At 34.8% G+C, this 27,026-nt stretch overlaps 1 protein-coding gene and 1 non-coding gene across 2 annotated transcripts; both read right to left on the reverse strand.

Annotated features, from left to right (window-relative positions):
* Nucleotides 1–9,875: 9,875 nt before the first annotated feature.
* Nucleotides 9,876–14,942, reverse strand: LOC100241659 (probable pre-mRNA-splicing factor ATP-dependent RNA helicase DEAH5). The gene is made up of 2 exons (XM_010654816.3): nt 11,413–14,942; nt 9,876–10,384 (listed from the first exon to the last, which is right to left on the reverse strand). The coding sequence occupies exons 1-2, from the start codon at nt 14,676–14,678 to the stop codon at nt 9,991–9,993; spliced, it is 3,660 nt and encodes a 1,219-aa protein (XP_010653118.1). The 5' UTR covers nt 14,679–14,942; the 3' UTR covers nt 9,876–9,990.
* Nucleotides 14,943–26,805: 11,863 nt separating this feature from the next.
* On the reverse strand, nt 26,806–26,878 carry TRNAR-CCU (transfer RNA arginine (anticodon CCU)). The gene has a single exon. It is a non-coding gene; the product is annotated as a tRNA-Arg (tRNA).
* Between the last annotated feature and the right edge of the window lie 148 nt (nt 26,879–27,026).

Raw genomic sequence — 27,026 nt, forward strand, 5'->3', positions numbered from 1 at the left:
TCTCACACAATCTTATTTCATCACATCAAGGTATGATGTAGTTTCAAATGATGAATTAGATATAGAGTTTTACAAAGATTTCTTTCTTTAACAAAAATCCATTTTCTGATATACTCATCTATTCCATGACTAGAATAGGGATGCACATTACACCACAATTTTGAATCATAGAGAGATTTTAAGAAATGATATATCTATTCATTCTATCAATAATCCAGCTAAGTTTGGTATATCATAAGAGATTTAATCTTGTTATTGTTCTTATGAATTAGATCAAAAAAATTCTTGAATAAGGTATTCAACTTTACAGATGAATTAAACGAGAAACCAAATAAAAAAAAAATATTTATTGAGAATGAACCTTTTTATTAAATGGTAGAAAAATAAATGGGTACTTATCTCCTCAAGAAATTATTTGGAGGATTCAAATTGAAATTGAAAATAATGATATTTGTTAGCAACAACGTAATAGAAGCATCAAATCTAATATAGCACCCATAGATACATAAAAACTGTATCAAGTCAATTCTTTCTAACGAACAAAGCACATCAAAACTTCAAATGAAATCCAAAGACATCAAATAGGAAATTATACTCTAAATCATAAAATTAATGAAATATATAATCAATCAAAATATATCGAATTTGAAAAAAAAGAGTTATAAAAAATGAATTAATCCTCTTATTTTATTTCTCAAATTGAAACATCCACGAATCGGGATCTTGTTGCATGCAGATACAAATAATCAATCCAATTGAGACAATAATTTCCAAAAACATACTAGACATTTCATTTATAAGCAAAAAAAAATGGTTTCCAAGTATTGTTATTACATGTTAATCATTGAATTATTAAATATAATTTTTCACAAAATCAAATAAACTATTTCCTATATATAATATAAATATAAAGTCAATGGAAAACAGAAATTAGGGAGTTGTTAGTTGGAAAGAATCCAAAGTTGGGGAAAGCCATGGGTTGGTAATAATGTTGAATTTAGAATAGGAGCATAAAAATCTCAACTACTCATTTCACTTACCAAGCTTTATTTTAAAATTTATGGCGGTGAAGATTGTGAAAGTGACCACTTTACATAAGGCCCATGTCCTATTATCACCCCTTTTCTCCATTTCAATAAATGTAGGGGGATTTTTTACCGTTGAGCATTTTTCAAAAATAGTGATTGAAAAAACTATTTTCTAATTTATAATGAGGCTAAACAAGAAATCCTCAAGACCACTTTAAAATTTTAAAATTTTAAAATTTATCAAATTGGAAAACCACGCATTCCACCTAACCAAAAGCCTTGAAATCATGGACAATCTTTTGGGTAGGAACCCTAGGTGGCCCACAATTATCCGCTGTTGTCTTCTATCTCTTTGCATTTCTTAATTATTTTTGAAGTGGTTATCATAAACTAATAAATTATTAAGTTAGACAGCACTCTATTATTAGAGCATTATAATATCATCATCATAGTGGAAAATTAGACATTGTTTGTTGTATTCAACTCACAAATAATTTAATTGTTTCTTTTAAACAAGTTTAAAGTGGTTAGAATGTTAATTATGTGTCTATATAATAACACTAATCAATGAAAGTTGATCTTAAGAATAACAATCAATGGCTCGTTCCTTTTTCTTTTCTTTTTTTTTATCGGTAGCAAGAAAAATGTATATACCAAAGTATTTAGGGTTTGGTCTAAATCGAGTTAATATTCACTATATTTCCATTGCTAAGTGAATAAGAAATGAGAGATGCAAGTAAAATAAGAACGAAAGTGAATCACAACTAAAATATGCAAGAAAAATCCAAGATTCTAACAAATGAGATTTAATTTCTATAACAAGTCTTTATATTTCTATGCTTATTTTAAACAATAACTAAAATACAACAATAAATGAAAAATAAAATGGATTCCTGTTTTCTATATTCATTCTCTATTCTAATGTGTCAAACATGCTCTAAGTCAAAATAGTATCTCAACATGGTATAAAAAAAGACGTCATTCCTTGGAAAGCCACCCCATTGCATATTGCATATTTTTTAGACTTTGTGAAAAGAAAGAAACCCAAGGCCTTTGAAAATGTGGAGCAATCGTCTCAATCACTAAAGAACTCTGTTAAAAGTTTGTAGCTATGGGTTAACATGGAGACAGCAAAACAAATCGATGTAACCGATTTTATAGATTGGGTGAAATCTAGATGAAAAAGGGAACACATTTTTATAACTTCCCACTTTGGGGCTATACTTTTTTAGTTCCCTTTTTATACAACTTATATACCTTTGTGTATAGCTTCTTTTTTATTAAAATATATCTTATCATTTCTTATCAAAAAAAAAAAGAACCCCTCACTACGCAACGTTTTTCCTTGTTCATACATCCCATGTGCAAGCAAAGGGAGACTTCATAGGATGACGAGGGTATCATGGGTTTGACCCAAATCAGCTTTACTGGCTTGAATGAATTATGAGGATCACCCTCGTCAAACACCGACCTTTCAACATTGCCCAATCCGAAGCCAATCTCATAGTCAATTCAAGCTAATTGGGTTTGCAAAAGTTACTCAAATTGAGTTAATTCACTGGATACCATTTTATTATATTTTCTATATTTTTAATAAATCATATTATTAATAAGATAATGATGATAACCATGGGTTTACTTCTTGATGATTTGCCCATATCTTCAATCCACGTCAACCCAAAAGTATTGGGATCCACAGCTTGCCCTAATTCAAACCCTACTCCATGTCAACCCGAACCATGGGTTGGGCAGGGTCAGACTTGAGTTGCAGCGCCATTGGTGGTCAATTGTCCAACAGTTAAACCAGCTAGCCCAAGGATAAGGCAAATAGATAAATCAAACAAAACCAACCAAATCACCCATGGAATATGCTACGGTCACAAACACATGGTGCAGAGTCTGTCAAAAGTGATGAGCAACTTTTAAATTTGCGAATTTCCAAATACTACCATCTGATATTATACCTCCCACTTCTGTCTAAACGCACCCCTGTTGTCCTAAAACAAACAGAGTTTGCTTAGCTAAATTTAGTAGAATAAATATGGAATTTTGCACAAATCAATAACTTTTTTTTATATTTTCTTTTCAATAGGCAATAAAAGTTGTATATATACAAAACAAAAAGATGTATAACAGAGTACACATGTATACCATGGGCAAAATGAGGCAAACCCACAAAAGAGAGAAGAAAAAGGACCAAAAAAAAAAAAACTCTCTATCTCAACAAGATCCCAGCATCTGTACTTTCTGATAAATGAGGACTGGTACCCTACCTTCCTACTCTCTCTAGTTTCCATTGATGTTAAAAGTTTTCTATGCTTTTTTGCATCGGTTTTGGACATTGCATGATGATTTTCTGGTGTGCCATAGAGCAATTTTACAAGAGGGATGAAAACGATTATTGGGAAATACCCAAGTTCAACCTTAAAGAGCAAATAGACATCAATCTGAAATTGAATATTTTTCTTTTTCATACATCGTACCTGTTGAGAACTAGAAAGGCAGAACTGGGCTTTGATGGCCACATCTTGATAAATCCAAACCATGAGGTTTCTTTAAGGATTAAGATAGTGTCATTCACAAACTGCTGAGCATACAAAAAATAACACAAGAAAGAATCCGTATGCTTTGAACAACTAAAAGCGCATTTGACAGTGATTCTAGAAAGTGTTTCTAACCTTTCTAACGCTTGAAACTTTCTATCTTTCAAGTATTAGAAAAACTAGAACCACTGCAAAACATACTCATAATCTACATAAATTGTGAAAAGGAATAGGAATAATAATAATAATAATCCAAGGGGGCCAAGAGATTCCGACCCAACAGGATCATGACCAACTACCAAGTTCCATCAGCTTCTGAAGCTTTCCTTGTAAGGAGTTCTGAAAACAATGGAAAAAAGCAAGCTATTGCCTTTTGAATGATTTTAGATTGTAGAAGCTTTAAGCACAAATTGTTAACAAAAGAGCATGCAGCAGAAGAACCTGATAACATCTCCTATGCTACATCAAAATAACTACTGGGAGCCAAGTAAGCCTGTGATTCCACAACTTAAAGCCATCATAATAGTAAAACTTTGTTACAGGCAACAAGAAGTAGAACAAGAATCAAGACAATATTTAGTGGTGTAAGGATAATCCCTCAGGAGCTCAAATGTAACAAAAATCTGAAATGCCAATGATGCTGCAAAATTAAAGAAAGCTCAAAGAGAAATAATACTGTGACATGGTCTCTGTGGATCTTGGTTTCCGTTAGTTGTCCATGACAATAATAGAATGCCATACTGCAAAAGCAAAACAACCTTGGAGTGTTGATTCAGTATATGTTTTAATAGATAAATAAAGATCAAGGAGCTACTTATACAAGTGTCAAGGGGTTGAAATTCGGAAATGTTTTAATAGGATTAATGTTATTTATGAAAACATGAAAGAGTACAAGGGACACAAGAAAATTTTGTCACTATCCGTATTCATGATTATAATCAACTCTAGATTATAACAATGAAAAGTTAATAGGATTACACGGTTAAGAAGTTCTCCTTTAGGCTTCTTTCAAAGCTCTAGGGGTTGAGACAAGGGGATCCCTTGTCTCCCTACTTATTCGCGATAGCAATGGAGGCCCTCAGTAGTCTTCTCTTGAGAGCTAGGGAAGGAGGTTTTATCTCAAGGTTCAAGGTGAAGGGAAGAGGGGGTGAGGGGAAGGAAGTTTCTCATCTCCCCTTTGCTAACGACACAATTGCTTTTGCAAGGCTTCTTAGGATCAAGTCAATAATTGATGTTGGGATCTCATGTAGTTCGAGGCTATTTCAAGGCTGATAATTAATCTTTATAAGAGTGAGTTGATCCCAGTTAGGCGGGTGGAAAATATGGAGGAGTTGGCTTCTGAGCTCGGTTGCAAGGTAGGGGAGCTACTGACTTCTTACTTGGGCTCTCTTTGGGGGCTCCTTGCAGATCAAAGGCGGGTTGGAATGGGGTTGAAGAGTGGTTTCAAAAAAGGGCTTCAATGTGGAAGAGCCAATACATCTCTAAAGGGGGGAGGCTTATAATGATTCATAACACATTATCCAACTTGCTTATTTATTTTATGTCTTTGTCCATCTTGAAAAATGTCAGGTTAAGGCTAGAGAAAATCCCTAAGGATTTTCTTTGAGGTGGAGAGGTCCTAAAGAAAAACCCACACTTGGTGAAGTGGTCGGCTATTTGTGAGGCCAAGTCAAAAGGGGGTTTGGGTGTCAAATCTCTCTCTTTGCTAAACAAAACCCTTCTTTGCAAATGGCTTTGCCATTTTACTTGTTAAAGGGAATTGCTTTGGAAGAAGGTTATTGTTGGCAAATATAGGGAGGATGAAGGGAGGTGTTCTTGTGAGGTAAGAGACTGTTATGAGGTAGGCTTTTGGTCTCTTTTTCTATGGCCAATGGGAGAAGAGCAAAATTCTGGAAGAACAGGTGGTGTGGTGAGGAGCCTCTAGTGTTGCCTGTCCATCCTTGTTTGCCTTAGTCAAGTTGAAAGAGACGAGGGCAAGAAATTTATGGGGGCAAGAAATTTATGGGAGTAGAGTGAGGAAGGAGGACAATGGAATTTCTATTTCACAAGGAATTTAAATGATTGGGAGTTAGATCTCATGGAGTTTTTTTTTGTTTAGACCCCAAGGAAAGTCAGTGCACAAAGACATGGATGATCAAGTAGTATGAAAGATCATTAAGAATGATATCTTTTCTGTGAGATTTCTTTATTCTGCTCTTGAGCTAGATCGTGCCTTTCCTTTTCCATTAGCAATTATCAGGAACCTCTGGAGTCTAGGGTGAGCTTTTTCCTTAGGAGGCATGTTGGGATAAGGTGTTGAAGTTGGACCGGCTTCAAAGAAGAGGTTAGTTTAGTCAACATGTATACTCTTTGCAAAGACGAGGCAAAATGCATTGACCACACTCTTTGTGGCAGTTATTCTTTCTATTGTTTGGTATTTTCTAGGTCATTTTTGCCTCTATCAAGGAGATCTCCTAAAATGGCATGGCTCTTTCATGGGAAGAAGGTGAAAGAAGGCATGGACAGCAGCCATACCGTTATGCATTCTCTAGACTATTTGGGAGGAAAGAAAACGAGGATCATTTGAAAATGAGTTGTATGATCAACGTCTAAATAACATCTTCCTCAATAATATCTATTAGTGGTTCAAGGCTTACGTAGATGAAGGTGCTAGGTCTTTATTGGATTTTATTGATTGGCTGGGGTTTTGTTGAGGGAGGGAGTAGATTTTTTGTCTTCCCCTTTTTTGCTTGCCCTGTTGTATACGTCCCATGTACTCTCGTTTACCTTTTCTTTCGGCGCTTTTAATATATTCTCTTCTTTGCCTATATAAAAAAGAGAAGACAAAGAAAACAAGGCCAAGGAAGCTCTATACAATAGAAAACAGAAATTATCAACATTAGTAAATTGGAAATGTAGCTGTAAGTACAGGGCCAACACATGAAGCTGTAAATTCTATAATACCACCAACAATCACAACGAGAACCATCCATACCAACACATAAAATTGCAACCAGCAGCCATGACTTAAAATAGACAACTTTAGGTTATCAAGGACTCCAAGCATCATACAACCAAATTCCAAGTCTAACCATTCCCTGCCTTTTGCCACTCTTCCTCGTGATCTTTTGCTACCCACAAGCTTGAAATGCTTCTTCTCTAAATAAATACCATTTTAAGGGTAACAGGATCATTTCCTGACCTGAAAACACTTGGCAGTAGTCCTGCAAGCAAATGTACATAGTTCACTAATGAACATCTGAGAAGTATACTAACAAATCTGATTCTGATTCTGTTTTTGTTTTTTCCTTTGCTTTTTTTGCCTGTTTGGGATAATTAACATTTTTCCCCAGTGAAATAAAAAATATCCCAAAATCTTAAGGAATAGAGAATGAATAGAAAATCCTCTTATTTTCATTTCATCTATTTGATAAATAGAAAGACCTATACATGTACCCTAGGCCTATTGAGTAACCAAATTAATCAAACTGTCAATCCTGTTTGCATTCACTTTTTTGTTCTTTTTTTTTTTTTTTTTTGATAGGTGTTGACCTTTTTTTCTTACTCAAATTAATGTTCATTAATTAATCTTTTCCTTCTAAACAAATTCACACACACATATATATAGGTGTGCGTCAGTGTATGAGTTTTTACATTGGTATAATAAAATGGCATAAAAGAAAGCTGAAGTAGTCCCACATAACTGTAACTAGTAGATATTGAATGGCATCTTACAGAAAAAAATGGTAACAGAGAGAGAAGAACAAGGAAATCATCTTTATCTGTGCCATTTCATTGCCAAACCTTATTCTAGATCAATTGAAACATTTTTAACTCAAAAAGGGTGTGTTTTGGAAGGCAGGAATGGAAATGATATTAACATGGGAATGAAGTTGAATCATAACACCATTTGGAAAAAAGGAATCAAAATCCTGGCAAGAGTAGGTTTTGGTTTCTGTGATAATAAATTTTTTATTCCCACTCCTACGTCTAAAAAGCAATCCAAACACAATGACCAATGAGAAATGGAATGGATTTTCATTCTCATTCTCTTTTCCAATGAACCAAAAATGTCCTAAGAGGAAAGGTTCAAATGAAGAAGATAAGCATTCATGGAAAAAGCTTCTTGAGAAATATGGACATTCAATAGCAAAGCAGTGGAGCTGAGACACGAGTTGAGAACTAGATTTCTCAGCAACTATACAGAGATTAATTTATAAAAAATAAAATAAGACAAAATAAAAATGAAAAAAAAAAAAAAAACCTAAAATAACCAGAATCTGAACAGAAAAAATCCTGTCATTGATATTCTTTACTGAGGTGTTGTTTCTAGGAACCTGAAACAGACTTACTCAAATTACCTTAAAATCTGAAATAGAGAAGTTCAACAACTAAAGGTTTCTTTCAAAGTCAACTCAGGGCTTCAAAACAGAGAAGTCGATTCCAGCTTTGATCTCCAAACAAAGCATGTTCCACGGACTTTAGGAACAAAATAAGAGAAGGAAACAGCTAGATGACAGGAGACAATGAGAATGTCCAGTCTGCAAAGATTCTCTGGAAGAAAATGGAGAGCAGCAATAATGAGAAATGGGATCTAGGGCTCACAAGAGTGGGATGGGTGTTGGCAACAGAAATCCAGGGTTCACTAGAAAGGGATGGATTTTCGCAACAGAAATCTAGGCTTTGCAAGAAAGGGATGGGTTTTTTGCTGGTGGCTAAGACCTTCATGGAATGATCTTACTCACAATGCTCAAAACAGTGTCTGGACAGCTAGACATTTCTCAGGTTACAAAGAATTGCCAAGTTTGTACTCACATAGACAGTGTTCCCTTTTTACCCCTTCATATGGCATACCCTTGCTTCTCATGAAATTTATCCAGTGAGTCAAAAGTTGGTCTAATACAGTGTTCACTTATTGTACATCATAAAAAGTAGTACTCTGTGGCATGCATCCATTGAACACCACAATATTGCAGCATGAAAAAACACTTTTCTTGTAGTGTATGCAACACAACTAAATTTCTTTACATTCATTTTTTTTAAAAATAAGGATGGGTCAAAAGCAATAAGATTCAAAAACTGACAGGAAATTGACAATAGATTCAGAATCCACTGAAATGAACAATCTCCACTCTGCAAGGCAATGTAAATATATACACCTATAACACATCATTTTAGAGAACTCAATGGTAACTGATAAAGTTATATTGCAAGAAATAAAACAGACATGTCTTGAAAAGCTAATAAGTACAGCTGAAGAAGAAAATGTCATAGTGTACCCAAACGGGGGGGTCCAACACCCGGCCAACAACAGAAGCATCAAATCTGGGCATGCATCACTGGTTACAGGTAACAGGCAGTGCAATAATTAACTAAAGGTTATAAGCATTTTCACTTTGTTTACTAAACATTCATCTACAGATCAGATATTTCTTAGAGCATCAGCAGAACTTAAGGAGATAAAAATAGGGAACTATATGATTACAACAGTATAAGAAAGTGAAGCTGGCAAACCAATGAAGGAGGTTTTTGCATGTTCAATCACCATCCCCAGGGAAGCATGCTCATAAAGTCTCTCCACTTCATCCACTAGTCAGGTAAACAAGAATATACTCAGGCAGCTCATCAGGCCAGAAGATGGGTGCTCTTTTGCTAAGGACATACAAATGAATCCTGCAGAAAAAACAACAATCAACATATGAAACCGAATGACTAGTTTTTCTTCAATTACGTCACTTTAAATTCACAGAAAATATTCTAATAATACCAAACTGTATCCAAAATCTGGTAATCAAGTAATAAGCAAGCATCTTCAACAGAGCATAATGTAATTTCAATAACAAAGATGAGAATCTGGAGATTGACAAATCAAATCCAAGAATAATATAATAACAGTAAAGTTTCAAAATAACAAGGAAAATTCTAGGAAAAACCAGGAAAATTTCAATTATAGCATAACTGAAAAAGGGAATACAGAGAAAGAGATACCTGCAGAACAAAATTCTTTGTTATTGACATGCTTAGGTGGGCAAGGACCAGTTTGCGTACTTTTCCCAACAAATGATTGCAAAAGAATGTCCATAGGATTTTCCATCCCTTCATGTTAAGACTCACAATATGTTCTGTGCAGATAAACCTATTTGAAGGTTGAAGCAAGTCATATTTAGTTTCAAGAGAAAATTTCTGTGACATTTTCAAAATTTCCTTTTTGGCAAAAACTTCAATTAATTGAATTCCATTTATTAAATAAAATGAAAACAGAACAACAAAAAACTACCACTAAAGAATTTGACAAAACCCTCCACCATAACTGAAGGGCCTCTAATAGTAAAAAATCACCTCATAGAATTATACAAAAACAGTATCTACATTTATAACAAAAAGCAATGTCAAAATGAAATCTGGGACCAGTTAGCACTAATAGAAGGCTTAAGCACAAATCAAGCACGACGTTTACTCAAACGCCAAGAGTTAGGTTCATGATATCTGTCATAAAGTGGTTCAATACGCTCTTGACGCTTCCGTTTGCTCATTTTCGTGGGATCTGCCACTTTGAAGAATCTTGGTGCCAATTCCACAAGCCATTTGGGGTCTATAACTGTAACCTCTCGCATGTACTCCTTTGTAGTCATTACCAATTCATGGTAGATGACCCAGTCTGGCTGTCTCTGGAAAAGAGCACTGCTTGGGTGAATATAAACTGGCTGGTTCTCAACTAGGGTTCTATAACCCTCCTGTGGGTCCTTTCTTGCTGCATGGAAAAAGAAACCCGCTGTAATTGCCTTCCTTATCTTCGTGAAATTTTTCCCAGCACTAACAACATCCAATTTATACCTGAAATGCAGCAGTGGTGAGTTAGAAATACCAGGCATTTGTTTATTTATTTATTTATTATAAACACCAGGCACTTAATTTTAAGTAGTTTATTGAGTAAGATTAGCATAAATATGGCCCAAAATTAAGATAGAATCACAACTGGCATACTCCACTGAGACCAAACTTCTGGACCTTTCATTTAGCATTTTGGGCTTCCAAGTGAATCAAAGACTTGAAATATGGAAAAAATTCAGTGTTCAACAAATTGGAGAAGGTTTCCACTTTTTATGATAATCTAAACATATATGATCCCATAAAGCACATGGTAGCAATTTGTCTACAACAACATAGAAAAGAAAAGAAAGATGATGAAGCAAATGCCAAAAGGCATTCACTGACAAGCATTCACAATGGGTAGAAGAAATGATGTGAATCAAATTCAACAATAATACTGTCTTAATAAAACTGGTCTACAGCTATTCTGACAAATTGGATGAGGCAATGAAGACAGTGGCACACCTACTATAGACAAATTGCATGATCCAAGTACAGCTGTACCCAAACTGAGCAAGTGTGAGCAGTAAACAGTGAGCAAAATAACCAATTATTGATACAACATTATTCAACAACGTGGATTTGGACCAAAGCACCTCTACACAACTGGTTTTCATATTTAGCACTAAATTTTTTTTTTACACGCCAATTTTTGTCCCCATTGAGACTTGGACTTGGAAAGCCCCCAGAAAACCTCCCACCTTTACCACTTGAGCCAGGCCTCAAGGGCTGGTTGTCATGCTTAGCACCAAATTATAACAAACAATGTTTACACCTATTAATGAAGATAAACTACCAGTAAGAATTATGCTTCTTAATTTCTGTCAGCATGTAGAAAATGATCATTAGATTTGCAAGAAAATCTAACTCAAAAAAATAAAAAGCAAAAGAAAATAGTGCAATGCAAATAGATGTATCCCAGCAAGAAACTAAAGCAAAAATCCATGGCCAAGAACTATGAAACATATAAAAAGAGAACTAGAATATCATACTTGTCCATGATGGTGAGAAGTTGTTTTCTGACATCTTGTGCCCTCCTCAAGGATCGAGACTGAACAAAGTTCTCAAAACACCACGGTCCGGAAAAATTCTTTGCCTTCCAAGCCTCATAAACAGCAAGCAAAGTTAGATGGTCTCCTTCTGGCTGAAAAAACTTGGCCCTCTTTTGATCAGCCTGAGCTTGCTTTTCCCTGGGCCTGTAGAAGATGTTCCCCGTCTGAATCATTGCAATGATTGTCAAAATCTCATCACTGCACCCAAGGTCCACACTGGCAAGTAGCATCTTAGATAATGGAGGTTCCAGTGGAAATTCTGCCATTTTCCTGCCCAATTTGGTCAGAAGCCCCTCCTCATCTAGAGCTCCAAGACTGTAGAGCTGTTCCATGGCAGAAATAAGAGCTTGAGGTGAAGGTGGGTCCATAAAATCAAACGACAGAAGATCATTTATCCCCATTGCTTTCATCGTAAGCGTAGTAAGCCCAAGATTTATCCTTTGTATCTCTGGAACTGAGGTTGGGGACATCTCATTCCGATAAGCACTCTCAGTGTAAAGGCGATAGCATTTTCCAGGTCCTGTACGTCCAGCACGCCCAGCTCGTTGTTTGGCTGATGCTTGTGAAATAGGTGTTATGACCAAGGAATCAAGCCCTTGTTTGGGGTTGTAGACATTTTGCTTCGCAAAACCAGGATCAATGACATAAAAGATGCCATCAATGGTTAAAGAAGCCTCAGCAATGTTGGTAGCCACAACCACTTTCCTCTTCCCTGGAGGAGCAGGGTCAAAAATCCTCGACTGCATTTCACTAGGAAGGGCACTATAGACTGGTAAAATAATGAGTTCGGGAACATTTTTACCTAGCCCTTTCATCCTCTCGTAAAGAGACTGGCATGCATGATCAATCTCCTCCTGACCAGTCAAGAAGAGGAGGATGTCTCCTTCTGGTTCTGTCAAATGAATTTGGAGGACAGTAATCAAAGATGCATCTAGGTAATCGCTTTCAGGTTGTTTGGTGTAGAGTATCTCCACAGGAAAAGTTCTTCCAGGGATGGTAAAGATGTTGCAGTTGAAGAAATACCCTGAAAATTTCTCTGCATCCAATGTGGCAGATGTGACAATCAAGCGAAGATCAGGCCTCCGTTTCACAAGGTGCTTCAGCAATCCAAAAAGGACATCAGTGTGGATCGTCCTCTCATGAGCTTCGTCAAGCATAATTACAGAATATTGAGAAAGATTGTCATCAATCAGAATCTCCCTGAGAAGCATGCCATCAGTCATGTACTTGATGACAGTATCTGGACCAGTACAATCCTCAAACCGAATAGCATACCCAACTTCCTCTCCTAAACGACAACCAAACTCTTCAGCAACCCTCTTTGCCACAGACATTGCAGCCACTCTACGGGGTTGGGTACATCCAATCTTACCCCTGGTAGTGTAACCTGCTTCAGCTAGATACTGTGTTACTTGTGTTGTCTTGCCAGAACCAGTCTCACCAATGACTACAAGAACCTGATTATCATGCACAGCCTGAACAAGTTCCTTCTTCAACTTGTAGATAGGCAAGCTTTGTCTCTGCTCCTGGATGGAGAGTTTTGATCTTTGGCCAAAAGTCAGGGCTTTTCCAAAAGCATCCTTCTTCCATTCAGGCATATCATAGGCTGATAAACCAACACCCCTCAGCTCCTGAGCAAGATGCCTCTCACCTGTCTCAGGCATTGGGTCTTCCCAGGGACGATTGAGATCTTTAGGAATAGAATCAAGCATTGTTCTCTGCTGCTGTTCCCGTACTTCTCTTCGTTCCTTTATGAGAGCTGACTGAAGGGCAGCAGCTCGACTCAAGGACCCCTCTGGATTCTTGAAGATCTTCACAGGAGACATGTCCATAGAGTATCGACTCTGCCCTTGCAAAAAGGCCGGTTCATCTTCATTCATCTCAATCTCAAGCTCCTCCTCAGCACCCTCTTCTTGATAAAGCATGCCATCTCCTTCGTCATCATACATAGGAAACTCCCTAATATCCAGAACCCCTGAAGCAATCAACTGTTTTGCTTCCCATTTCTCTGGAGAACTCATCCGTTTCAATGGTCGCCTTGATGGGGCAGCATCATTCTCTTCTACAATCCTTATTCCTGAAAGACCAGTCCTACTCACAGGCCCCTGGTTTGCACCTGAAGGGTTCGTTCTCAAAGCATCATCCTCCAAGCTCTTTTTCAAAGGAATCAAATCTCTCCCAGTATTCTGATCAACATCCCTCATAGAAAGACTCAGCTTCTGACCCGAAACAGAGATCACCTTAACATAAACCTCCTGATCCCTCTTCACCACATCTTTTGCATTACCCACCCTCCGAGTCGCAATCTGAGAAACATGCACCAAACCCTCTTTCCCCTTCAAATCATTCAGCTGCACAAAGCAACCAGTGTCCATCACTCTTGAAACCCTCCCCTTATATACGTTATACAATTCTGGCTCATCTGAGTGATACCTTCCGTTTCTCCTATCCCTATCGCCCCTCCTATCCCCCCCATCTTCACCACCCTCCCTATTATCACCATTCTCTTCATACCCATCTCTCCTATGCTTCTCATATCGATCCCGGTGCCTTCCACGACCCCTGTAATCATTCTTATCATCATAATCATCATCTTCCCTCCCTCTACCCCTCTCACTCCCATCATCTCTCTCCCTATGCCTCTCACTCCTATCAGCTCTCTCCCTATGCCTCTCATTCCTATCATCTCTTTCCCTATGCCTCTCACTCCTATCATTTCTCTCCCTATGCCTCTCTCTTCTATCATCTCTCTCCCTATCTCCGTCTCTATCTCTATTTCTTTCATCCCTGTGCTTCGCTTCTTCCTCCTCTCGGCGCCGATCCCGGCTTTCTATTTCAATCTCTCGCTCAAGTTCCCTCACTCTCTCCTTACTGTCCCCGATCCCTAACGCCGGAAACTTCGATTTCTTACCATCACCGCCATCCTTCTTCATTCCCTTATCATCCGACTTGGGCTTCGGCGGAAGAATGGCATGAATTATAGTTAACAGAGTCCTCACAAAGTAATCCGGCATTTCCGCGCCATTCTCCTTCAATTTGGAATCGAATTCATCAACAGTTTCGCACTTTCGACCCATGTCGGTGATGAATTCCGCCAAAACCTTGTCCCCGACCCCGAGATGAGTTTCCAGCTCCGTGCAAACCTTCGAAACCAGAGAAAGGTACTCGAGCTTCTTGAGACCATCGTTTTGGGCGTCCACGGACATTGTCGAAGCTTCAGAGAGAAATTTTAGGGTTTGTAAAGTTTCACGATACTCCAAACTGAGTTTCACTCTTGAAAGAAAAACCCTAACAATCTACTTGTTGAAACTTCAGATAAAAATTCTAGGGGCTGTAAGGGTTTCTGAAAACATATAACAATCTGCTCGCAGATATTTGAATCGGAAAATCTAGAAGACGAAAACTCTAACCCTAACCCGAAAAAAAAAAAAAAAAATGTTTAGCTTGAAACCCCAAAACTAATAATAATAAATATTAAAATTAAATTTAACTAGAATAAATAAATATAATTTAACAATTTTTTTAAATGAATACTATTTATTGTAACCATTATTTATAATTATTATTTTATTATTTAGTATATAAAAATAAAATCATAAATAATTTCATAAAGAATACAATTACATGATATTAAGAGATATTCCAAAAAAAAATATTTCAAAATTGTAAAAGCTACCTACCTTATAATAACTCAAAAATTTTAAAATAAAAGTATTTTGAGGAACAACAAAAAATTATGGAGACCCGTGAAATGAAAATATAGAGATGAAACCAAGAAAATTATTTTTCACATTTAAATTTTGAATTATAATTTTGCTATTAAAAACTATTTGGAAGAATTATTCTAAAATACTATTTTTTAGAACTATTTTTTAAAATAATATTACGAATATATTTAAGAATGATTTCAAAAAACGTTTATAATATTTCTAATATTTGAATAATAAAAAATTTTAATTGTTACAAAAATTAAAAACGTTTCTTAAAATCTCTACCAAACGGTTCTATATTATCTTTAACTTTTGTGATGTTTTAAAAAATATAAATGGTTTTTTAAAATTCCATTACAAAATTCAAAGCCATAAATAGTTTTTTTGGCTTATTTTTATGAAATTGTTGTATAAAAATAAAACAACTAAAAATATCTTAGATTTATTCTAAAAAAAATAATTTATTTTTAAAACAAATTCTAAAAAGCTATTAAAAGTCTATTAAAGGTGTTTTTTGAGTTAGAAAATTATTTTTTGTTTTTAATAATAGAAGACTATTTTTAATAACAATTATCAAATAAGTCTAAAATTCTAAATTTAGATAACATTAAAATATGCAAATCTAAATAGTGTTTAAGAAGATATATATAGAATATTAAAGAATGTTGTATATGTTTTTTTTTTTTTTTTGTCCTTTTTATCATCTATTTTTTCTCAATGTGCAAAGAGAGTAGAAATGACTATTGGTGTTGGTACATCATGTTTGCATCATGGCAAAACTCAAGCATTCAGTAAAATAGGTCGATTAAAACATGACACCAATAAAAGTCGACTTAAAAACATGACATAATTATTAAATGGGTTACATGTCATGTAATCGATTCTGTGATACCAAGGTTTGGTTAATCTTGATTTTGATGATAACAAAATAAGGTTTAGAACTAATGATCATATTTCAAGTGTGATTAGGCAATACGACTTCCAAAGTGACAATCCAAAAACAAATCAAGCCAAGGAGAAATCATGAAGAAAAAAACCACTTCAAAGAGAAGAGTTTTTCAAGACCAAAGCTTCTTAAGATCTCTTTGTAAGGTTGTTGGTGCACTAGGACTTTCATACATTTCATTCTTTATTTATGCACTAAAATCATTCAAGAGTAATATTGTTTTAAATATCTTAAGAATTGAATGATTTCATATTTTCAACTAAAACCTTGTATTAAATGATTTTCAAACTTGTGTTAAAAGGTTTTATGTTGAAAAAGGTTGAGTGTTGAGCCAAAAAAATGGCTCAACCGGTTCAACCGGTCGACCGATTGTGCTCGTCCGGTCGAGGACCGATTGAGGGAGGCCAAAAAGTTTTTCTCTCCCAGTGGCCTTCTCTTCCCGATCAAGGTTGAACCTCAACCGGTTGAGGTCCAGTTGAGGCCCAACGGTCACTTTTCCTAATGGCTAGTCAACCGGTCGACCCCTAACTTGACCGCTCGAACCCCCAACGGCTAGTTTGACTTTTTTTTCTTCTATAAAAAGGCTTCAATCTTCATTATTTCATGAGTTTAACCTTCCCAAATCATTCTTGAATATATTTGAGCCTTGGAAGAGTGTTTTTGAGTGCACCATTGTTTCATAACTTGCATATCTTTAGTGCACCATTCAATCCTAATTTTTCTTGTATCTTTGAGCCTAAAGTTCTATTACTATGATTTTTGTGAGATCAATCTTTGTATATCTTTGAGAGGAGTTTTCTTAAGTGAGGGGTATGACTTGAAAGGTTGTTCAAGAGTGGGATAACTCTTGAAAAGTGTAAAGGGTGCTTGGAGCCAAAAGTCCAAGAGGGTGAATTGGAACCATAATCCAATTGTAAAGAGATTGGAAGCTTGGTTAAAACTTCAAGATAGTGGAACCCTCACTCGGTTAGGAGGTTGAGGATAGTGGACATAGGCAAGGAAGTGCTGAACCACTATAAACTCTCGTGTTTGCACTCTCTCTTCCCTAACTCTTTTAAATTATATGCAATTGTGTTTATTTTGTTTATTATATATTTGCATATAATTATCTCTTATTTTTGCATAGTTTAAATTTATGAAAAAGAAACCATCACCCTATTTACCCCCCCCCCCCCCCCCCCCCTCGCTATGGTGATTACCATAGTTTGAATTAATCTCAAATTCCTAACAGATTCAATAATCATATCTTATATAATAATTAGATCGAATTACGTTTTATTTGAATCAGTGATTAACTTTTTTAGCATGACTTGTTTATGATTCAATTAATATATATTATTTTAAATGAATTGAAATGTTATGGAAATTGACCTTAATAACTTTTTTCTTAAATAGGTAATACAAATTAACATGAATTTAACTTAAACATAATTATACCCCATCCAAAATAATAAAAAAAACATGTGGGATTTGAGTCACAAAAGGTGAATCATATCAATTATTGGCAACCGGTAAGTGATTGAGTTATTTTTATCCCTTATACTTTTTGACCAAAAAAAAAAAAAGGACAAGTAAAAATCCGAGAAGAATAATATTATTTAATTATATTTATTTTGGTATAATTAAAGAATTAGAAAAAAAAAAATTTTAAATTAAACAGCCCGACGTGTATATTAGTGGGATTGGAACGTTGACATGCCTACCCATGAGTAATTAAGCAATATTATTCTATTGTAGTAAGCTAAAAGCTCTTTTTTATTATTAAATAAATAAATAACCTCAAATAGTGCTTCTTTATCCATTTAGATAATTTTATTAGAATAGATTTTAATATAAAAAATTAATATATTGAACACTTTGAAAGAGAAATTTTAAAAATTAAAAAATATTGTTTTTTTTTCTTTTCTAAAAACTGCTTCTTATTATTAGAAAGTTATTTAGTGCTTATGAAAATTTTATAATACTAATATTATCACTTCAGAATTTTTGCATTTGCTTCAACTTAATCGTAATTAGAAGAAGGAATTAGAATTGAAATAAGAATTTATTTTTTATTCTTACTCTTTATTTCAACATTTCAAACAAGGTCAATTAGAACAAAACAAAATTATGTTAGGAGAGTTAAATAAATAATTTAATTCATAAAATTAAATTAAATTTTTGTAATTATAAGATATCTTTAGTTGTTAAACAATAATTTCATTAGTTAATATGATGATTTTCTTTTCTTTTCTTTTTTTGTTAAAAATATTATAATAAAGGAATGTAAAGGTAGAAATGTTGAAATTTTTATGTGTGGACTTACATAATCAATGTGATAATGTCATAAATCAATGTTGCTTTAATTTTTACATTATGGTCCGTAATGGGGTTGGACACATTATTACTTGATTTTTTATGGACTCACCCTAATTCACTTGATTGGCTCATTAAGTCAAGTGGTCCAAATTGTGTATGCGTGATATATGATATATATAAATATATATATATATATATGAATTATTATTATTATTATTATTATATAAGGGAAAAAGGCAAGCTATTGTTTTATTTTGTCCTGTGTTTTCTCTTAGAGCTGAGAAGAGCACGTACTACACGAACGAACTCTTTAGAGCACACATACAGATTGTTTTAGGTGTTGAAAGGGAAGAGCCAATTGAACCCAGGTTTTCACTCCATCACGAACTAATCGTAGTCTTGGACATTAGTGCAACACAAAATGGCTTTCCATAGGATTAATCAAGGTCAGTTTTTCATCAATTCCCAATTTTACTGCATGCTTTAATGTCAACATGAGATCCTGTGTGGTTTAATTTTTCAATAATTGGTATCAGAGCCACCATGGATGACGTTTAAGTTGTATTTTTTTATTAGTATTATTTAGGGTTTCCGTTTTTTGATTTGGAAGCCAATTTTGGGGTTTTTATTTCAATTGGTGTTAATTCTTTGTTTTGAAGCCAAATTGATGTTAGAGACTTGTAGAAAACACTGTTTGGAGCAAAACCCATTATTTTATTTTATGTTTTTTTTGGAGCTCAGTTGATGAGATTTCGAAAATTAGGGTTTCTTATGGTTCTACATTTTATGCGTTTTTGTGTTTTTTTTTTTGGGCTTAGATTGAAAGATTAATGTTTAAGGATGGAAAATTGATTGTTTTTCGTCAGAAATACACAATTTTTGGTCGAATTTTTTTTTTTCTTCTCTAAGAAGAACCAGGACTATTTAGCCCAAACCAGGTCTATTCATCACGTGGAGAAGACGATGACATCATCATGACATCATTAAATTTCATTTTTTTTTTCTTGGTATTATTGGAATGATAATGCATATGTTGGAATTATTATACATTTGTTAAGTTTGGTTTTATTGGGACAATTATTATTATTGTTCTTTCGGGTATATATATATTTTTTTTTATATATACCAATAGTGTTGTCTTAGGCTATTTTGTTAAATATTTCAATTTATTGTGACATTAAAGAACACTTGTGTGATTGCCTATCGCAATTCCAAGTGTGTCAAGTTGTACAAATTGAGATATTTTGAATTTATCATGACAATAGTGAACATATATGTGGTTGTCTATCGTGATCCTATATATGTCAAATTGTCTTTGTTGAAATATTTTATCTCCCACTTTTGGTTATTTTATTGTTGTGATTACTAAGGTCCATATGGGTATTGTAATTGTCCTATCGATGATTATAATACTTGGTAGGATGTTTAGATTGGTGAAGAAAATTAATTATATATTATGAATCGTACTAATTTTCTTTGCCCTTTCAGTAATAAAATTAGTGCATCTTGGTTGTGATATTTAATTAGTTGTCCTTATTGCTATGGAATTTTCAAAATTTCAAGCTATTGGTAAATTTGGAAACTAGCAAATGGCATGATTTTGTGGTAACATACATTTTGTTTAATTTTTCTATTTTTCAGCTACTAGCAATCCTGAAATTACTCTACAATTGTTTTCCATCAAGCCTCTCACTGAAAATAATTTTGAGGAATGGTACGAGTCATTTAATGTGCATATGACTCTGCACAATTTGGACTTGGCTTTGAGAGTTGATGAGCCAAGTAAGCCCACTGATATGAGCTCTGCAGATGAAAGATCCTTTTATGAGAAATTGGAGCACTCCAATAACAGTTGTTTGATGGTGATGAAATACACTATGGATAAATCTATCAAATAATGTGTGCCAAAGACGGAAAGGGCCAAAGACTTTTTGGAATATGTGAAGGTCAATTATACCAAGATTGATAAGGCAGAAATGACAACTTACTTGAAGCTTCTCACAACCAACATGTATGATGGAGTAGGTGGGGTTAGAGATCACATCATCAAGCTAAAGCACTACTTCAACAAGGCAAATGAGATGAAAGTGGAGTTGAGTGAGAAATTCCTAAAATGGTTGATACTTGAGTCTCTTCCTATTTCCTTTGATGCAGTGAAGTTGACTTATAATGCCTTGAAGGAAGAATGGACTTTGGAAGAGTTGATGTCCATTGTGGTGCAACATGAAGTCTCACTGAAGAAAAATGAGACTCATTATCTTGTTCTTGTTACTGACCAAGGGAGCAATATGAAGAAAAAACATCCACACAAGAATTCTGGAGGCATTAAGCAATTCAAGAGGAAAGGGAATTCGAGTTAAGGAGCCTCTAGTGCATCTGTTTCATTTGATGCTACAAATAATGAGAAATTCAATGGGAAGTGTAACTTTTGCCGCAAGATTGGGCACAAGCAGGTTGATTGCTTCAAGTTTAAAAATTGGTTATAGAAGAAGAAGAAAGGAGATGACAAACAAAAGGAGGTCGTCAAAGCATGAAGAATTTGTCTATATGGGTGATGGAAGCAAAGTGAAAGTAGATTTTTTTTGCATGATAAAGCTAAGATTGGCCTAGAGAGATTGGTTAGAGATGGTGTGCTTTCTAATCTTGATTTCTCAGACTTCGAGACTTGTGTTGTTTGCTTAAAAGGGAAGATGAAAGCTAAGACCAGAAATGAGAAGATTGATAGGTATGGAAGTACTTTAAACTTAATCCACACAGATATATGTGATCATTTGACACCAACTGCTTTAGGGGGTTATAAATATTTCATCACTTTTATAGATGATTTCTCTAGATATGGTCATGTTGAACTAATTCATGAGAAATCTGACTCCCTAAATGTGTTTAAGGCCTTTAAGGTTAAGGTGGAGTTGCAATTAGGAAAACCCATTAAAGCTGTGAAGTCTGATAGAGGTGGTGAGTATTATGGGAGATATGATAAGACTGGACGGAATGCGGCATTGATGCTAGATATACAATGCCAGACACTCCTCAACATAATGGGGTTGCAGAAAGGAGGAATCGCACATTGCTGGATATGGTGAGGTGCATGTTGTCTAATTCCTCCTTACCAAAATTTCTATGGGGTGAAGCCTTAAGGACTGCGGCATATATGTTGAATCAAGTGTCCAGTAAGTCTGTGCCTAAGACACCTTATGAGCTATGGTTAGGGAAAAAACCAAGTCTTCATCATTTCCATGTTTGGGGATGTAAGGTTGAGGTTAGGCCATATAAACCATAGTCAAAGAAACTTGATCTTAAAACCATCAGTGGTTTTTTGTTGGTTATTGCATTGGATCAAGGGGTTCGAGATTTTATTGTCCATCTCATACCACCAAGATCATTGAGTTAGACAAGGTTGTATACTTTGAAGATTAAGTTAATGTTGATTCCATTTTTGTGCCTCATGAGATACCTTTTGGAAAAGAGCATGTTGTAATTCCTTTTCTTACATCTCATGTTCCAAATATGGATGTTCCTATTGTCCAACAGTCAGTCACTAATCAAGGAGAGCATGGTGATCAAGTGGAACCTGGCATTCCTGTTGATGATATGGTTGTTGATGGGATTCCTTTGAGAATATCGCAGTGGGTTCATAGGTCGGCTATTTTAGATGACTACATGATTTATTTGCAGAAGCATGAGTATGATGGTTATGATGTGAAAAACAAAGGCTATACTTAGTTAAGAAAAACACCCAAAAGGGGGGGGTGGGGTGAAATGGGTTTTTAAAAACTTTTCAATCACAACAAATTCAAACACAATATAAGCAAAGTAAAGAGATAGAGTTTAGAGAATTCAAACTCGAGTTTATAGTGGTTCGACACTTCCTTGCCTACGTCCACTCTCCTCAACCTCCTAACCGAGTGAAGGTTCCACTAACTTGAAGCTTTAACCAAGCTTCCAATCTTCTTACACTTGGATTTCGGCTTCAATTGGTTCTTACACAACCTTTTCAAGATTTAAACTTCTTGAAGGCTTTAACACTCAGATTTTTACAAGATATAATCCCTCAACCTAGCTTAAGGATAGCTCAAATACAAGACAAAGTTAGGATGACACACAAGAGTGCACTAAAGGATATGCAAGTGGTGATTTAATGCACTATGAAAGAAATAAGAGCTTTTTTATCAAGAACAGGTAGGTAGACTATTGAATGCAAGTGTTCTCTTGTCAATAAATGAAGTGGAGCTCTCAATTTATAGGTTTCTAAGCTCGGGAGTCAAAAACAGCAAAAGGTAACCTCGTCCGGTCGAGCTAGGGGTCAACCAGTTCACTAGCCGTTGGAGCATTTAATGCATGACAGGTTACCATTGCCTTAACCGGACCTCGACCGGTCCTCGACCAGGAATAGAATCACCTCGACCAGGAAGAGAAGCCTACTGGGAGAGAGAGGAAGTTTTTGTGCATCCTCGACCGGTCCTCGACCGGACGAACACAACCGGTTGACCGGTTCCTCAATCGGTTAAGCCAGTTGGCCATAGCTTCGACCGGTTAAGCTTTTTTGGCCACGAAAACCTTTTTTTTTTATTCCTTTCTTTTCTAACACTTAGGCAAGGTCTTTAGGTAAATTATTAAGCCAATTATAAAACATTTTGCCTAAGGTACATTAGTTAAAAACTTGGGTTTTAATGAAATCGAAGTTTTAAAGAATAAACCGAGTTTTCTAAGATGCATGAAACGTGTGAAAATCCTAAGTGCACTCATGCATTCATCTTACACTATGATCACAAGTCTTCTAAGCGTCTCGATCTTGTATCCATTTGGTCCTTTGATGAATTTTCGAGTTTATACTTGAAATTCTTAATCATTAAACCAATTAGTCACTTAACCATGGTTTGTTATCATCAAAACCCGATTAGGAGAACCCTTAGGCTAACATGATGCTTCTGATCCAGTCACTTATCAAGAAGCAATTTATTGTCCTCAATTCACTTCTTGGAAAGAAGCTATGGATGATGAAATGAATTCTATGTATATGAATAGTGTTTGGGATTTGGTCGAATTGCCACATGATTGTAAACTAGTTGGGTGCAAGTGGGTCTTTAAGACCAAACGTGATTCTAGCGGGTGAATAGAGAGATATAAAGCTAGATTTGTGGTTAAAGGTTATAGTAAAAAAGAAGAGATTGATTTTATAGAAACATTCTCACCTATGTTGACCAGTGACTCTTTTAAAGTGATTATGGCCATAGTAGCTCATTTTGATTTGGAGCTACATCAGATGGATGTCAAGACAACTTTCTTGAATGGTGATTTGGATGAGGACGTGTATATGGAGCAACCTACTGGTTTTACAAAAGTTGGAAAGGAAGACTTAGTTTGCAAGTTCAATAAGTCAATTTATGGTATTAAACAGACTTCGAGGCAATGGTATCTGAAGTTTGATAGAATTATCACCCAAAATGGTTTTAAAGAGAATACAGTTGACAGATGCATATATTTGAGGGTCAATGGGAGTAGTTACATATTTCTTATTTTATATGTTGATGATATACTACTCGCATCAAATGGCTGACTTGTTGATTAAGACAAAGCACATGTTGTCAACCCATTTTGACATGAAGGATCTTAGTGAGACTTCTTATGTTTTGGGCATAAAAATTCTTCGTGATAGGGCTAATGGGGTGCTTAAATTGTCTCAAAGAACCTATATTGAGAAGATAATGAAGAGGTTCAATATGCATAACTGTAGTTCTACTAGAGTACCAATTGTGAAGGGTGATAAGTTTTCAAAGGCTTAGTGTCCTCAAAATGATGATGAGAGAAAGGAAATGAGAACCATTCCTTATTCATCTTTGGTTGGCAGCCTTTTGTATGCTCAAGTATGTGCACGCCCTAATATTGCTTTTATTGTGGGCATGTTGGGAAGGTACTTGAGCAATCCTTGGAGTCAACATTAGAAAGCTGCTAAAAAGGTCCTTAGGTATTTGCAAGGAACTAAGGACTTAATGTTGACATATCGGCGCACCAACATACTTGATGTAATTGGGTTTTGTGATGCTGATTTTCTTGGCTGCATAGATGATAAGAAATCCACTACGGGCTATATTTTTATGATGGCAGGAGGAGTTGTATCTTGGAAAAGTGTCAAGCAGACACTTACAACATCCTCAACTATGGAGGCAAAGTATGTGGCATGTTATGAGGCTTGTTGTCATGCTATATGGATGCAGAATTTTATTTCAACTTTGGGAGTTGTTGACTCCATTTCTAGATCGTTGAAATTATTTTGTGATAATTCCGCAGCTGTTACTTTCTCTAAGAACACTAGAAGTATTTCTCGCTCCAAACATATTGATGTAAAGTTCTATTTTGTTAAGGAGAAAGTGGCAGAGTATCTTATTGATATTGAGCACATGTCCACAAATGGTATGTTGGTGGATCCACTAACAAAAGGCTTACCCATAGTTGTGTTTCAGGAACATGTATCTCAAATGGGGTTGTTGGAAGCCTAGGTTGCATTAAGTTAGTGTGAGCCACTTTTGGTATTGTAATATTATGCTACTGTTGGAAGGATTGCTATTATTGTATATTTCCTTGTGAAGCAAGCAATGAAGCATGTATGATTGCTTTTTTTATTATTTGTTTTTGATGAGATTCTATGGGACATTGATTTATAATTATGTATATGTTGTGATGTTTGATTATGTAGTCCAAGTGGGAGAATTATTGGAATTTTTATGTGTGGACTTACATAATCAATGTGATAATGCCATAAATCAATGTTGCTTTAATTTTTGCATTGTGGTCCATAATAGGGCTGGACACATTATTGCTTGATTTTTTATGGGCTCACCCTAATTCACTTGACTGGCTCATTAAGTCAAGTGGTCCAAATTGTGTATGTGTGATATGTGGTATATATATGAATTATTATATATATAAGGGAAAAAGGCAGACTATTGTTCTATTATGTTCTGTTTTCTCTTGAGGTTGAGAAGAGCACGTACTGCACGAACGAACTCTTTAGAACACACATACAGATTGTTTTGGGTGTTGAAAGGGAAGAGCCAATTGAACCCGGGTTTTCACTCCATCACGAACTAATCGTAGTCTTAGACATCAGTGTAGCATAAAATGGCTTTCCATGGGATTAATCAATGTCAGTTTTGTTAGCTTTTTTTCCTATAATGTGTGGCCATATATAATTATATTTATATGAATATTATTTAAGGGTATCAATTGATAGGTAGGTGAATCAATTGATTGGGCATCCAAGAGTCTTATGTATGGAAGACTCAAATTACAAATGGAGAGTTAGAAAATTTAACTCATATGAATGTGGTGTTACAATTTTTGTAACCCCATATTTATGAAATTTATTTGTACATTATATTTATGAGTAATGGAGGAAAATGGAAATGTATAATATGCAATTATATGGATGCATTCAAGTTCATAACCCACCATTACCCATTAATTTGTACATAATGGGTGTAAATAATGAGTATAACTCTCATATAGTCTTTGATGGGAAGACTAAGAGATGTACAACTTATTATAAATTGAGGTCTCAAGCCACACTCTCATTCTTATGTCTTTTTCTTTCTTGTTGTTTATTTTTTAACAACATACACCACACAAGTGACCCATCCATTATATGAGAGTAGTGAGTTAAAGACCTTGACAATACAATTCACAAGGTGACTCAATCTCACTTCATGAATCAAGGTAAGAATATGATCATTATTTTAGTACTTTCATTTATTTGTTTTATGTATCCAAAATTGTTTTCAAAAATAATTATTTCCGCATAAAGTTTATGAAAGTTTGGTTAACAAGTTTTTCATCAATTCTCAATTTTACTGCATGCTTTAATGTCTACATGAGATCCTGTATGGTTTAATTTTTCAACAAGAAATAGAAGAAAACTAACATAAAGGAATTGTAATAGTCATTGTGCAATTTGAAATAGAATGATGAATATAGAAAAAAAAAAAAAAAAAAGAAATTTGAGAGGAAAAAATTATTTAGGATTGAGTTAATTTTTCTAACACGTTAAATAAGAGTTTATTTTACAGTAATTTTATAAAATATTTTTAGTATAAATATTGTTTTTAAAAAAAATAAATAAATAAATAAATAAGTATTTGATAAAATTTAGGAAATATTTTTAAAAATCTTAAAAATCATTTGTAACTTAATAAAATAACTTATTTAATATTTTGGGTATAACATATATACACATTGTTTCAAAAAAAAAAAATGGTTAGGGACTAAATAGTAAACAGTGAAATAGGAAAAAATGTTTAGGGACTAAATAGTGAAATAGGAAAAAAATGTTTAGGGGCTAAATAATGAAGTAGGTAAATTTTTTAGGGTAAAAAACCCTTCTTTCGCGCCAGGTAGGGGTCGAACCTACGACTTTCTGCTTAGGAAACAGACGCTCTATCCACTGAGCTACAGGCGCTTCGATGTCGTAATAATTTTTTTATATATATAATCTTAATTTTATCCTTTTATTTTAGACTCTTAAATTTTTTTGCAATAAAATTTAATTACACCATTGGAAAATAATAAATAAATCTCATTTTTTTATTATTTTTTTCTCATACAAA

This window comes from Vitis vinifera, chromosome 8 (genome assembly GCF_030704535.1).
Source record: "Vitis vinifera cultivar Pinot Noir 40024 chromosome 8, ASM3070453v1".
In the NCBI taxonomy this organism is placed as follows: domain Eukaryota; kingdom Viridiplantae; phylum Streptophyta; class Magnoliopsida; order Vitales; family Vitaceae; genus Vitis; species Vitis vinifera.